At 45.0% G+C, this 15,754-nt stretch overlaps 1 protein-coding gene across 1 annotated transcript in view; it reads left to right on the forward strand.

The window, feature by feature from the left end:
• The first annotated feature begins 2,755 nt into the window (after nt 1-2,755).
• Nucleotides 2,756-15,754, forward strand: part of MAP3K14 (mitogen-activated protein kinase kinase kinase 14) — a 29,575-nt gene continuing 16,576 nt past the window's right edge. The window contains exons 1-5 of the mRNA XM_084615958.1: nt 2,756-2,823; nt 10,954-11,226; nt 12,092-12,161; nt 14,433-14,643; nt 14,786-15,394. Coding sequence (XP_084472084.1) covers nt 10,974-11,226; nt 12,092-12,161; nt 14,433-14,643; nt 14,786-15,394 — 1,143 coding nt within the window. The 5' untranslated portion in view covers nt 2,756-2,823; nt 10,954-10,973. The remainder of the gene's footprint in view (nt 2,824-10,953; nt 11,227-12,091; nt 12,162-14,432; nt 14,644-14,785; nt 15,395-15,754) is intronic.

A 15,754-nucleotide genomic window follows, 5' to 3' on the forward strand; every position in this document is an offset into this window, starting at 1 on the left:
GCAGCAGCAAAGTGCAGAAAGAGAGAGGAAGTCCTTCTCAGAAGGGAAGAGGCTAAACTAAAAAGGGGAAAGGCTATCGATCTGATCTGCTGAAAACTTCACTGTTCCCTATTGCAGTGTGGTCACACCTGGGGCTAGTTCTAATTCTTGAAAAGGTTTAATTTGGTCTGCCTTCTTGCAGAAGACTTAAAAACTGGACGGGACTCAATGAGACACCACAGAAGCTTTCCTATACCCCACCCAGTAAAAGACTAATTCAGAGAGAGCCTTTTAAATGTTACTATTTCATATTGCTCAGAGGCTCACTACTCTTGGTGAGTGCATGACTATCCAACTGAGCATCCAGCGTAGCTGCAGTATCTAGGTGCTACTACACTTCTTGTCCTCTCCTTTTCTGCCTTATTTTATATAATTTTAGGTAAACACTGGCTGATACTTTAGGAAATGCACAAGTTGGCGGAATATTTTACATTAAACATAGCTCTCCCTTCTCATCTTTTTTTCACGTTTTGTCCATGTGCTGCTGCTGTATGAACAGCCAATGGTTGAGTGATGGGATTGTGAGAGATAAATGGTCACAAAGGACTTTGCAATTTATGAAGGGAGAGAACTTGGTTTCTGCTGCTCCAATCCCCCAAATCCTTATCACTTGAGTTAAAGGACAATTTCCTTTTATCATCTGTAATGGTATTAAGGCTTATGACACTCACACTTGAACAAGCGTGGCATCACTTCCAATAGCGGACAGTGGTGCACACACAACAACCTTACACAAAAGGGAATACTGTTGTCCAGTAGTATATTTGGCAATGAATTCTGAAACCAATTCAAAAAGATCTTATGCAGCTACACCTTGCTATCTTTAAAACGAGACATCATCTACATCAAAACTGGCGGAGGAACGGCAAAGCCGTAAAGCAGAAATCCCATAAAGTCAATCACAGTTTGCAGGACTAAGGACCTTACATTTTGGCCCATAGAATAGTTGAATATGTAATCCAAAAAAGCCTTAGGATGAATAATAGTTTATGTACCCATTGTAACTTTAACAGCTCCCACAACCACTTTTCCTTTGCACTTACTGGCAAATTTCAGTGATTTAAGCATTGTAAAAAAACTTAATTTAAATGCCTTAAATTTTAATTACAAGATTGAACAATAGCAAGCCGGTAGGAACTGTAGGGAGTCATAAGAATCACAATGATATGGCTCACTGGCTATAAAAAAAAAGAGACCAGACCAAATACTCAGGGCATGCATAGCAATTAATGGTCAAAGCTTTGGTGTTCCCTGATACGCAAAGTGTTCTGTACAAAATGCTAGCACTGAACATTCACAGGACAGGATTTGCTAAGGAAACCTAAAAGTGAGCAGAAAAAATTGTCCTAAATACAGCCCTTTTTATGCTCCTTTTCACTGGGCTTGACCTCCAAGGCAGAAACTTGCAGCACAGCGTTAGGAAGATACTTCTGCCAAACCCTCGGACTTGGTAAACAGCCAACACTCTAGCATCACAGCCCTGGAAGTCAGCGGCAGAGCGGGAGGCGAGCAGTGGCGTTCCTGTCATTCCAAAGTGCCTTGTGGGGGAAAAGGCTGAGATTAGCGTGTGGCTCTTAAACAAGGAAAAGGGGAAGGGGACACGGATGTGGACAAGTGGTGCTGGCTTGCAAGCCCCGAACAGCATCCACAGGAGCTGGTAGATGTGTCGCTTTAGTTCCCTAGCTGAGGATTTCTTTCCTCCCGTCAGTGCTTCACTGAGGTGAAAAAAAATATTTTTGGAAACTCCGCTGGTAGCGGCACCCTCCTGTAAACGTACAACGAAGTGTGTTGGCGTGGGAAGGAAAAGCAAACGTCACGTGGCTGGTGGCTGCCAGGGGGTGCTGGGAAGGCCAAAGCACAACGGGGTTCAAACCGGAGTTAGCCAAGCTCCCGGGGGCCAGGTCCATCAGCGGCTGCTAGCCAGGGCGGGCAGGGAGGCAAGCCCGTGCACCGGGCGCCCCGTAACCCCCGAGTGCCGGAGGCTGGGCCTGGGGCACTGGCCGGGCCATTCCCTCCGAAGCGCCAGGCCCCGGCCCCTCGCGCAGCTCGAGGGACCCTGGGGCCGGGCCAGAGCGACTGGGGCCGTGAGCGGCCATCGCCGGCGGCCGCGGCTCACTGCGGACCCCCCTTGAGGAGACAAAGGCGGGAAGACGGAGCCGCCCACTCGTCAGCAGCCGCTTAACGGCCGCACGCTCCCGCGCACGCGCAGCTCCACTTCGCTCCTCAGTTCAGCAGCTGGTAAACAAACAGCCGGCGGCCCTCGACCTGCGCATGCGCCCGCGCACCGGAACGCAGTCATTTCCCTCCTCCCACGCTCTCGCGGGCGGCGCAGGCGCTGTTGAGCGATTCGTGCCGCGCCCGGAGGGGGAAGGGAAATGGTTTGCAAGAAGCCCCGCCCACTTCTGGGAAACCACAGGCCCCCTCCGCCCAATGAAAGCCGAGAGCTGGGGCGGCGGACCAAGTAAATCTCTCGTAGCGCCAGGGGGCGGGAGCGGTTATCGCTTCCGAACCGGCAGCGTGGGGCTGGAAGGAGTGTGCGCGCTGATTGGCTCGTGGGCTGGAGGGGGCGGGCCTAGAATGCGGGGCAGGGCGGTTGGGCGGGGCCGCAGCCCCGTGGGGGCGTGGGCAGCGGGCTACAGTCTGCGGCTATTGGGCGGCGGGCCCCGGGGCGTGGCCAGGCAGGTGCCGTGGCAGATGCGGCCCCCAGCCCTGAACTTCTCAGGCGCCGTGGAGGGACCCTGAGGGGTCGCGCCGGGTTCGAGGCCCCCGCACGGACCGGAGCGGGTAGGTGAGCGCGGAGCGTGGCGGCCGCTGGCCCCTCCCCCGCTGCGGGGCCGTGGGGCGCGTCCCCGCTCCTCCCCCGCTGCGGGGCCCTGCCGCTCCCCCCCCCAGCACCCTGCGGCCCTGCCCCGCGCGGGGCGCTGCCCCCGGGCCGTGCCCGCGCCCCGCCCCGGCGGCAGCAGCGGGCAGGGCCCCTTCTCGGGGGCGCCCGGCGCTGGCTGCCCACAGCGGGGCCGGGGGTCGCCGCCCGCCCCCGGCTGACGCGCGGGGCCGCGGAGCTCCCCGGGCGGGCTCGGGAGCGGGCCGGCTCCTGCAGGGGGCGCTGGTTCCCCGCGGGGCCGCCGAGGGGGCCATGCGGGCGGTGGCGAGGGGGCTCGGAGCAGGCCCCCCAGCCGGAGCCCGGTCGCGGCGGGGCTGGGGCGAGCGGCGTCTTTGCCGCGGCCTGGCCGGAGAGCGAGCCCCGCAAACGTGGCTCCCGTCGGGCAGCGTCAGCAATCCGGCTTGCGGCGTCCTGCTGCTGGCTGCGCTCGGCGTTGTAAGCGCGTTCAGCCGCCCGAGCGCTGCTAAAGTAACTCGCCTGAGTCAGGCCAAGTTCCTGTGCCGGAAATCCGAGCTGTTCCCCGTACTAAATGGACTTCCTCAGCCTGGACCTTTGCATCAGCAACCGTGTTTGTTTGAACTTGTTAAATTAAACTCTCCCTTCTTTTAAGGGGGACCTGTGGCACCTTGGAGACTAACGTGGAGACCTTAGAGAGCGGCATGCAGCCGGTGAAGTGAGCTGTAGCCCACGAAAGCTCATGCTCAGATAACTGGGTTGGTTTCTAAGGTGCCGCAAGTCTTCCTTTTCTTTTTGCGGATACAGACTAACACGGCTGCTACCCTGAAACCTGTCTCTTATTTTAGTCTCTTACAGTTTGACATGAATGGCTTTGCCAGTAATAGCTGATATCCAGAATGTTTTGAGAGTAACCCTGACCTATGGTATTAGCAAAACACCAACTTCATTCATTCAGGGGAGTGTTGAAAGAGCGGCAGATTTCTAATAGCTCTGAAATTTGTGTGTATGTATTATACCTTAACTAAATACTTAATGTTGCTATCACTGAACTCTGTTCTGTTCCTCTGGATTCTACCTGTGTGTTGTCCAACCCAAACATCTTCACATCTATTGTCAACTTTGTGAAATATTTTAGCAAATTAACAATTGTTTCATGAAACATTATTGAAAAACATAGTATTCCTAAGTGATCTCATTATTGACTAATATGCATTTTCAGTCTAGAATAAAGGAGTCTTGAATTCAATTGAACCTGCTGTTTCTTTTCCATGTGCTCTGGTGAGAGCTTCAGAGGAGGCCTAAAGAGACGTTTTAAGCTTAGATGGTATTTTTCTACTAGTGAGCAGACTTTCCCTTTTGATTTTTTGAAGTAACTTGCTTCCTGCCTGCTCTGCTTTTCACAGCAAAGAAGCGCTCCTAATACGTTAGGAGATTAAATTGCAGACTTTGGTGTTTTGATTGGGAGTTGCTAGGTGCAGAGCTACAAAAGCTATCCTTTACAATGGGGAGGGGAGGAGAGAATGAGGCAGAGACCTTGAGATCAGCCAATCAAAATATACAATGAATAAGATCTGAAGTTCAGTTTAACTGCCTGTTTACTCACCACTCATTATCTGACCATATCACTTCTCTTTAAAACAATTTTTTTTTTTGGCAAAAGGTTAAAATACTACTTTGCTGATTAATAAGTCACTGCTGCGGTTGATTTCAGATGCTTCCTGTCTGTTTCATCTTAATATCAGTTAAGCTGGAAACATACATGCACTACCATGCATGAGTTGAAAGCGGCAGCAAGAAATTGATGTCCATAAACAACTTGCAAATTGCTTTTTAAACCGGATTTCCGAGCCCTCATACAAGTGATTTCTTTTGTCTATACACAGTGTGAGTCTGCATATGGATGTCTCCAAATCCTAATTTCAAATTAATCTGAGCATCAAAAGTGCTATACATTTTTATATTAACATTTAACTATCTTAAAACTAATGGCTGTGCAATTATCATAACTGACAACTCATTTGAAAAAATTGCGCTACTAAGTGATAGCTTTCACGAGAAGCCAAGTCTCTCTGAATAGCATACTGTTACTTTAACCTTTTAGTAGCAACAGCTGTGTGGAAGGAGAGGCCAGGTTTTTTGTACAAAATTGTTGGGATTCTTCATTTTTGTATTTGGCATCTTGATACCATGGTGATGATGGGTGCCCTAGAAAGACCTAAATGGCTCTCGATTATAGAATCTCAGGGTTGGAAGGGACCTCAGGAGGTCATCTACTCCAACCCCCTGCTCAAAGCAGGACCAATCCCCAATTTTTGCCCCAGATCCCTAAATGGCACCCTCAAGGATTGAACTCACAACCCTGGGTTTAGCAGGCCATTGCTCAAACCACTGAGCTATCCCTCCCCTATACATCCTTAAAATATTACTGTTTGACTAATAGTATTTTTCTCAGATTGGACATTGAAACTAAATGAGTCAGTTTGACTTTCTGGGTCTCATTCACCATTACGATGTTGTTTGGGTTCACAAGATTAAAGGGAAATATTTAAATGAAGCTTATATGGAAATGCTTCGATCTCTACTAAGCTTAGTAAAAGCATTTAAGTGAGAGCTGATTTCCTGTTGATATTACAAAATATGTCCTGTAAGGGCCTGGGGGAGAAGTAGCATGGTTGGTGTAGATGGGACCAAACCATTTTACTGTGTCTTCTGGTATTGGATTGTACAATATTTATAATATTTGGTGACCGTTTAGTCCTGTCTACGCAGAAAATATTGAATTATTGTAACATAGGACATAGATGGGAATGTCTCTTTTTTAAATACCATCTTATTTTAAGTTGGGGATATAATTGCAAATAAGTTTGCTTGAGAAATGGCTTTTTAAAAAATGAGGTCAGGATGTTGTGTTGGACTACTGGATCGTGAACATGGATGGAGATGTACAAACAACTAAACTTCACTGAAAATCTTGTCTAGATTGATGCTTACTAACTTGCAGCTTCTATGAGAGTTATTTACAAAATGCTTTGCAAACATTAACTCAGCTAACTTGAACGAAATGGGTACATATGAAGATATGTCATATTTGGGCAAATAGTTTTAGCGAATCTCATCCCATTTCAGTAATATGAAAAGAACATCATTAGGAGGTAGTTTGGGCCCTAGACATAAGTAAGTGTGTGGAATTAAAGATAGACATATTTAAGCATTTTTTAAAAAATGCTTAAAGTTTTAAATCCAAACAAATGTTTCCCCACAGCATTGCATTACATTGCAGCATTGTAGTGGTACATGACACTATTATTTCTAATTACTATTACTATTCTAGTTCATTAATCACTCTGAAGTGTAAAAAGTAAGCAGAATAAATGATACTTACTTTTTGAAAACTTTTGGGGCTTAATTGAAGATATTAACATGAGGAAAGCTATTTTAATATGACTTTTTAAGCTTGATAATGATTCATTAAAATAGTAGACTGTTTTGCATAGGAGCACTTGCCAATCCATTATGGACCAATTAACCTTCTCTGGTCTGTATAGATATTCTTGTCTGTGGAAGGAAAAGTGTAGTGCAAGAGGTGGGGGAACCTTCTCTAGAAGGATAACAAGTTATTTAACTCTCACTGCTTTCAGTCATCAAACAGCAAGTTTCTGTACAAAGCCTACATTTAACTCCATCAGGTACCCAAGATTTCCAGAAATCATCTTTTTGCTGATACTGACCTTAAAGTTGCAAATAAATTGTTGGAGGAATGTTCTCTGTATTCTAAACATGTTTCTTAATCCATTCTGGGACAAACTGAAACTTCCCCATGCTGACTGACTCTGCTAGTTAACAACCAACCACAGAGCTATGCTGCCATAATATGGCTTAAACTGACAAGGAAATAAACAGAACTATCTTAATTTCAATTCCATTGAAACATGGGCAGTGAAGGAAGTCTATGTATACCAACCAAATGAAGTAAGGAAAAGATGGCAGAAAAAGTCATTTATAAGCTTTAATGGAGGCATAATACATTTTTAAGAACTGTGTCAGAGTTGATAATGCACTTTTTGCATGATGGAATTGGCATCTTGTAGTTCTGTATGAAATTCTCAGCTCCCCAGAGCATTCTCTATTCTAATGTTTTTCTGTTGGACCTATAACTTTCCACAAGTGCTGTTCTCCTTGTGGAAGCTGTGATGTAGGTAAGGGATTATACAGGCTCAAGTATTTTTTACCATCTTGTTGTCTAACGTCTCAGACATTTGAGCTTTGGACTACTCTTTGCTTCCTCAGTTGCTGCCTGTGGTGGGAGTGCACTTTTTGGGAATTACAGGTCCCAAAACAACCTTAGCGTAGGCAAAGTCTAGGGGATGGGAATGTAGCGTTCCCTGTTGGTGTGATGCGTAAATTCCTGGCTCCATCCTGCAGTTGTGAAGCTTCATTTTTGGTGGCCAGGTATAGGTCAGCAAAGTAATATTGCTAAGACTTTTTAATTGCATGTTCTAATAAACCAAAAGCAGCTTTTGGGTGACCTGAGTTAAATGCATAGCTTATAAAACTCATCTCCCAGAGGCATTTATTTATTTCAAACAATATCAGTCTGAAACAGTTGTTGAACATTATAGCTATACATTTCTTCTAATAGCCTTAGATTTTTTTTAAAGTAGTCCTCTTAAATGTATAAATTAACTTAGGCCAGAACTCCCAAATGGCAAAATATAGGTTGCCTGACTGCCCTGACAAAGTGCTGACTAGAACCCTTCCAAAATAGCAATTGGCAGGGGAGATTTGGCCTTCACAGCAACTGATTAAGAGCAGGTTTAATGTGCTATAGACCTTTCAGACTTTGAAATGCTTTGATCTGGTTCTCCCTTGCCTAGCTATAAATCTAGCTCTTACATAAAGTTTTTTAAGTTTAAAATCACAGTAAGTGTGTTTGTCTGAAGTGACAAAGTCCCTGCCCCAAAGAGCTTCCAGTCTAAGTAGACAATGTTCAGATGAAGAACTGGAGTGGATGAGTGGTGCATCAAAAAAGCAAAGTGATCAAAGCTGGGGTTTTAACAGAGCTGAAGGGATTTGAGCAGTCTGTTCCCTTTGAACTTCAGTGGCATTTGGGTGCCTAATTCCTTTAGGCTCCTGAAAAATTCCATCCTGTGTGTTTGTGTGGCAGGTGTCCTGGTCCAATATGGCAACTGTTTCTGTGTCTGAGGTTATTTGGGGAAAGAGTCTCTGAAGCCATCTGAAGTCTTCTTCAGTGCTGTACGATAACTTTCAATTTGCTGTTCATATGAGGGAAGGTAGACTATGGCTAAGTCTTTGCTGCCAAAAAAGGTGTGGTTTTTTACAGTGAGATAGCTAACATGCGTCAGTTATCTTGCTGTAAAATCTTAGTGGAGACAAGGTGCAATTAGTTTTTAACTATGATGGAGTTAAGTGAGGTCAACTGCAGGTAGGTGGTATAGTGTTCGCATCTCCTAGCTCTGTTTCTATGTGGCTGCCCCCCTGTGATTTCTTCATTTTCATGGGCCTGTTTTTTCAGAGCAAGTCTTCGTGGTCAGGCAGGGAAGAAATCTGGAAGTGTTTAAATTTAGCTTAATCCTTGAGTTTGACTTTTGGGAGAGGGTGGTGGGGGAGATGAAGTTTTGAAATTAAAGAAGCAATTTCATTAATGAAACAGGGAACCCCTGTCTTAACTGCAGAATATAGTCCTAATAAATGTTGCATTTCTGTCTCACTTTTCTTTCTCACCAGCTAGAGTATGTAGTGACAACCTCAGGGGAATGTGATGGCCGCTGCAGTGGTAGGGTATCACCCTGATGGACAACCAGCAACGCTGCCCCATTATGGGGAGCCCTGGAGCAAACTTCTCTTTAATGTCTGTTCAGAGCCCACAGGACCTTGGCCCAGATCCTCAAAGGTATTTAGGCACCTAACTCCCTAACTGATTTCAATTAGTTAGGTGCCGAAATACCTTTCAGGATCTAAGCCTTTTTCTCTAAAAATCTAACTGAAAAAAGCTGTGTGCCAAGAGGTGGTAAGTGCCTGCAACCAAATCAATAAGAGTTGTGGATAGTTGGCACCTTTCGGGATTAACACTTCCAACTGTGTGTAGAACAGAGTTTACATATTTGGGAAGGGTTGAATCTGCTGGGATTGGAACCTGTGGTTCCAGGGAATGTTGTGGTTATAAACATGATGGCCAATCCTTTTTATTCAGTCTCCCATTTCCAACTCATATCTGTGAGAATTCCCACAACTTAGTTGTCCTTAGTTGGAAACTGAGATTAGCATTATAATTTGAGGTAACAAACTCATCCAGATTTTTTATTTTTACTCCTTCACAGCCCTGTTGACTTGAATCATGTATTAAGTTGACTCTACGGTGAATTTAATAGAGTCTTGTTTACACTAGCTACATGGGATTTCTATTAAGACTGGTATTTCTCCTTTTTAATTTACACACAAAATAAGTCTTCCTTGCACTGACCTGAATGTCAGTATATCTGTGTGATTCCCTTCCATTTCAAGGGAACCAAGAGGTTGTGATGGTTCAGTCTCCCTAAATGTATTTAACAAAACTGAGGTGCAGTTTTTGGGAATGATACTGATGTTTTAGCTTGTATATTTTTTTGGGGGGGGGGGAGGTAGGGTTCAAAGATCTCTCTGGGTCTTGTGGGGGTGAGGGAAAGGCAAGGAGAGAGTCTGAGGTAAGTTTATTGCAAATAAGGAGAGTGTGAATTCGAGAATAGCTCTGAACTTGTCTACTAGGTCACTGGTGGTTTGAGTCAGTCATTTGGCAGGCTGACTCTGCTGCTCCGGGAGATTAGTTCACAGCACTTGGACTTGAAATAATTTCTGTAGGGAAGAGGCAGAGGGGAGTTAGTGTAGTGAGAAGGATTCTGTCACCAGCACATCTTTCTCACAGCAGCTGTTCTGTGCTCAATTAGCCTCTGAATGTGGTCGTTGTTGACTTATCTTGTCTACCTGCCAGGCTGTTAGGTGCTTATTTGCTAACCACACAAGCATGTGCACTTGGGGCCAAACAATTCATTTCTTTTTTAAGGTGGCCCTGTAGGCACTGATCCTGAGAGGTGCTAAGCACCCTCAGTGCTCCTTCCAAGATCATACCTGTAGTCGCCAGGGGCATGTTTAGATTAAGTTCTGTTACCCCAGACAGTGACCAGCAAAATCAGAGTCTGAGCACTGTGATACTCAATAAGCTGATGAACATGCACTTGGAATAGTCCTGTTTCTGCTTTTACTGGTTTTATTCAAACATCATTTTTTCCTGTCTTACATTTTGTGGAGGGGGGGGGAGCATGGGACTTATAATATTCATCTGTCTACACTTACTATAAGAATCTGAATTTTCACAAGCTGTTTAATAAAAGAAGCAGTTACTTTAAGATCTCGCTTTTACTGGTGGATGGATTGGAATGAGGAAATGACTCATGACAGGCAAGGAATAAGCTAGAGCATACTTTCCTCTTTTTAACACACACAACTCAACAAACTCAAACTCCCTCCCCCTCTAAAACAAACAAACCAACCACCCTTAACACACAAACTGTAAGAAAAAAATTCGAAGATGGTAGGCAGTGCAGGGGAGAGAACAGCCAGGAATACTACTTGACCATTTCAAAGGTACAGGTTGTAAGGGGATGTGCAGAGAATATGGAAGCTGCAGATCCACCTGATAAATCATTCAGGAAACAGAGTGGATTTGAGTGACCATTCCATCTTTAAAAGGATGGGGCTTTTAAATAATTATGCTTGATTTACTTTTTGTAGTTAGGCCACATGAATATGAGATGAAGGAAAAATCTTCAGTCTTAACCTAGATTTTAGATCTCATCTTGTGTCTCTGACCTAGTGGTAAGAGCAGGGAAATGGGACCCAGGATGCCAGAGTTCTGTTCACAGCTCCCAGGTAGTTCTGTGTGACCTGGGGGAACATATGGTGCCACCAAAATCTAAGCTATTCCTTGCTTCATGTGGATGTTCAAACTTAATTGTTTGAGACTCTTGAATAAAAGAATCTACAGAAGGATAAAATATTATAACAAGGGTTTTTTTATGCAGTGTCTTTGTGAACCTATGAAATGGCCGTGATGGAAATTGCATGCCAAGGAGCTCCTGACCCCACCATCGGGCACCAGAAGGAGCTTTCTGCTAATAAAGGGCTGAGTGAAACAGTGAGTGAGAAGCAGAGCAGTGTTTGCAAAGTAGAAGATTCAGAGAAAGTTGCCTTCCACAGTCAATGGAAGATCCTGAAAGATGTGATCACCAAAGGAACAGCAAAAGAAGAGACAGAAGGGGGTTCTGCATCCATTTCTATCATCGCCCAGGCTGAATGTGAGTTGCACAGCTTTTTGTTGAGGGGAGTAGGTAGTGCAGTGGGGTATTTCACTAGCTTTGCATCTCTGGAGAGCTGGGTTCACATCTGTCTTTGTGATTGTAGGCAAGGTGAATTTGGTGATCGTTTTCCAGTTCCCATTTACCCACGTCACCAGACCTTTGACTATTTTGGCAGTCTCTGCTGAATAAAGACCAAGTAATGGAATAGCAGGGTGGTTACAGGCCATGACTAAGGGGTATTCTCAGAGCTGCATAAGGTTGCTCCTGCAGCAGCAACTACCCACACTGTAGTCCCAAGCCAGGGCCATTGGTCCCTGATTTTATGACCAGCAATGAACATTCTATGGCAGTAAGTTCTGAGTTTTGTGAAAATTCCAGAAGATGCAAGGGGAGGAAAGAACTGGAGGGAAGATTCCTAGTGTTTGGGGAGTGTTTGATCTCAGAAAAAATACTATAGCTCTTCATGATATGTCATAACTAGGGATCCTAGTGTTCCATGGTGAACCCACCCCCAAATTCTTCAATTTAAAAAAAAACAAGTCTGTATGGGGGTGGGTTTTTTGCGATTTAAAACAAAATCTGTCAGCAGGAACCCTGATGCCCAGGGCTGTCAGCATTAATTCCCCATATTCCTGTGTGCATGCTGATGGCACAGAGTTCTACTATAACGTTTTTATTTTTTTCACAAAATGTAAAAACACAAATTCTAAGATCCCTGGTCATGACCAATATGGTGACTTTCCTGGATTACGGTTTGGTTCAGCAAGATGTTGCCACTGTCTCCTTGTTCAGACACTTTCTGCCATCAGTGGAAACTATGTAATATTTAAGCTTTATGATGATCTTGTTTTCTCTCATACAGGTGAGAACAGCCAGGAGTTCAGCCCCACCTTTTCAGAAAGGCCTTTCATAGCTGATAGTAAACGTTACAGGTGAGAGGCCTTTTAAAACAGTTATATATCCATGTAGTACTTACTGGTCTCACATCACTCTACTTCAGTGGTGCCCCTTTGTATACTGCTACAGTTTATTTAAAGAAACTCTGTTTAGAATTGATGAACTCTTTTTTTTCCCTAAGGAGTGTGGGGAACTTGCAATACTTTTTTACCCAGGTAACTTTCCCAGGTAACTTTCTCTCTTTACGTTTGCATCACATACTGTCCTGTGACATACTGCCCCACAAAGCATGTTGAGGGCTATGTGTTTAGCTGTCTTGCAGTCATCCTTGTTCATCCCTAGGATCTTGATTCTTTCCCAGTGAACATTTACACACAATCACCCTGAGGGTGGGAGCTGAAAGACCCTTTTAGTTTAGGTCCATGGGTTGGAGGAAGAAAGTTCATGCTAAGGGACATATCTTTTCAGTCTTGTCTGACTGAAGAATGTCTCTTCAGCCAGGTTCATGCATTCTTCCCCATGTCTTCCTCTGGAAAGCAGTGGGAGGCTGGATTGGCTGGTGGGGGCAATGATAACACAAGGAGCAGGTCTGCGTCCTGTTCCGTGGAAACCGCAGGAAGAGCAAGGTGGGCGGAGAAGGACCCACACCTATAAGTCTGGTGTTGCAGGACTCTGGATTACTGGCACTGCTACAGAGGGGGAAAGAAAAGAGGAAGGGTGGCAGAGAAAGGCAGGAGAGGGTAATAGAAGGGCAGGGAGCAGCAGCCACAGGAGGGGGAAGTGGAACTTTGGGGCCCTTCTGCCTTGGCTGGGATGAGGAGCAGCAGTAGCTTGATGGGGAGCTTGGAAGCAGAGTTCAGCGCTGATGGTGTCGGCGAAAGGGGTTGTTGCTTTGGAGTAAGATGGTGGGGCTTAGTTACCTGTGGCTAATCAGGCATAAGCTTCCTCATTTTCAGCAAGTGCCCAGCTTCCTCTTAGTCCTGCAAAACAAGTTTCGGTCTGGATTGCTTTGATATGGGCTTAAGGGCACCACAGACCAGATGAAAGCTTCCAGGGGAGTGGATCTGATTCATAGAATATCAGGGTTGGAAGGGACCTAAGGAGGTCATCCAGTCCAACCCCCTGCTCAAAGCAGGACCAATCCCCAACTAAATCATCCCAGCCAGGGCTTTGTCAAGCCGAACCTTAAAAATATACAGGGCTGTATGCTTGACACTTCTGTTTTATACCCACTGCTGCCTTGCCTTCCGCTAGAACGGTAGATGTTTTCCTCTATGCCAGCAACCTTTGAAAAAGTGCAAATTGTGCTGTCACATAATTTAATCTCTTAAGTGTGTAAAAAGTACAATGAAACATGTACAATGCTTAGTGCTACCATCTTGTCATGAGCTTAGCACCCACAACTCGGCTGCTAAACCAGCTAAATGTGCAGAGATAGAAGAGATTTCTGGGAATGATTGAAAAAGCTGTGAAAAACTCGACGGGTACTGCATAAAGAGTAATAAGGGCAGGTGGCTACACTGCTTGGACCAATACATGATACTTAACATCTAAAACTGGAAATGCTTTGTGAGGAGCAGTCTCACTACTTCTCCTGGCACTGCTGTTTCTAGGGAACAGGACATAGACCTGTTAGATGAAAACAAACAACTTCTGATGGCCATTGACTAATGAATGACTAATAAAGCAAATATTTGTCTTCTGAAAGATAAATCTCTGGGTGGTGCTGGTTTGCATAGCTATGCTTTACTAGGAAAGCAATCTTAGTTTTACAGTAGCAGTCATCACAGACTTAGAGGTTTTTGGCTTAGATTTTGACTACTCTGTTAAACAATTGGTCCAGATCCTTTCTTTAACTCTAAATTTGCTTTTTAAAATGTCAGTAAAGATCTTTGTTCTAAGCACACTTACAGGTTTCTTTTAATTCTTTAAATAAGAGAAATTGTGAACTTAATAATTAAACATTCATGCAATACACAGCTAGTCTGTGCCAATAACGCAACTTGGCAATGATTTTTACTGCCAGTGGCTCCAACAGTCTCCCCTCCAGGGCCTTGCCAATCTGTACCTTCCAAAATACATTGACAATGTCTTCTAGTGGGCCCAGTGCTGTCTACCTTCTTTCATGATATCTTTTTCCTGTGTAATGCCAAATATGCTGCTGCATTTGTAACTTTTCCTGCTGAGAAAGCAATACTGGTAATGTCCATTCCTGTCTGGTTTTGTTTTATTGGCAGTGATCAGCCCGGGAAGATGTGCGCCTGTTTCTCATATTAAAATGTGTCCTTTGCTTTTCTTGTTGGTAGCCGGTCAGACAGTCTTGATCAAATCCCCAACAATGTGGCCCATGCTACAGAAGGGAAAATGGCACCAGCCTTCTGGAGGTCAAGGCATCATGGTAAAGGCAGGAAGAAACGTCGCAAGAAAAGATCCAGGGTCAGAATACAAACACTGGCCTCTGCTAAGCAAGGGCCCAGAACTCCAGAACAGGAAAGTTGTACACCGATCCCAGTCCAGGTGAGACACAAAAGCTCAGCCCCATGGGTTGGGAGGGAAAATCATAGGAGTAATATAATTCTTTGATGGTGATTGGTTTGAATTTTGAGACTGGATTTTATTGTTAGAGTTCCTGTCTAACTCTCTTCCTCTTGTGTTCCAGGAGGATGAAACTCACCAAAACACACTCTTCAGTAACAGCTCCTGTTTTTCAGAACCTTGCAAGGACTCAATTTGTGATCAGATACCATTTGAGAAACCTAGAAAAGTTCTGCTCGCAGGCAAACTCCATTCGCTAAGGAACCTGCACAGACCAGAACTGCACAAGTTGATAAGCCCAGTACAGTGCCTGAACCATGTTTGGAAGCTACACTGTCAGGGTGACTTTGTGCCTCAGCCAGAGACCCTCCATCCCTTCCCTTACAACAGATTGCCCCCTTGCTTCCCCGTGCTGGACAGTCCTCTTTGTGCCATGAAACACAATCCTCTGGAGACTTATCTCCTTGATGATCGGGCCTGTGTGAATGGTGAGCGTCACTTGTCTGGCCTAAGCTTAGAACACAGCTTCCCAAAATGTGTCAGCCAGTCCGTGGAAACCAACTTGGACAAACTTTCTGTGGAAGAATATTTGGTGGATGCTCTTAAGGGGAGTGTGAGTCTCGGTGAGCCGCAGAATTTAGCCAGCCTGGCCAAGACGTGGAGAGGAGGTGGTCTGGATTTGAAGGAGCCATTTCGAGAGACAGATGACAATGAGGGGGTGCTGCTTACTGAGGTGATACTTATGGCCTAGTACTTGGGCTGACATAGTGGCAGGCAGTGTGTCCATCTCTGTTTTAGTAGGACTGTGAATTTACACATCTAAATGCCTTAGTGATGCAGGGGAAAGACTCCCGTAGAGTTAACTCATAAAGATTGAGTCATATCTGTAGTGGTGTAAATTCTCCTATAGTGTGTGCGTGAATTTAAGCAGTACTCTAACTCATGCAGTCTGCAATGTCCTTTATAGTTCCATGTGGCTTAAAATGCCTCAGTGAGAGCCATCAAGAGCTCAGTTTAGTGAGTGTTTATAGTAGGAAGAGGTTTGGTGCATAGCCAGTCTTCAAAGATTTCCTTTGTTTAATTTTTCAGTGGT

Source organism: Lepidochelys olivacea (assembly GCF_965140295.1).
Source record: "Lepidochelys olivacea isolate rLepOli2 genome assembly, chromosome: 27".
In the NCBI taxonomy this organism is placed as follows: domain Eukaryota; kingdom Metazoa; phylum Chordata; order Testudines; family Cheloniidae; genus Lepidochelys; species Lepidochelys olivacea.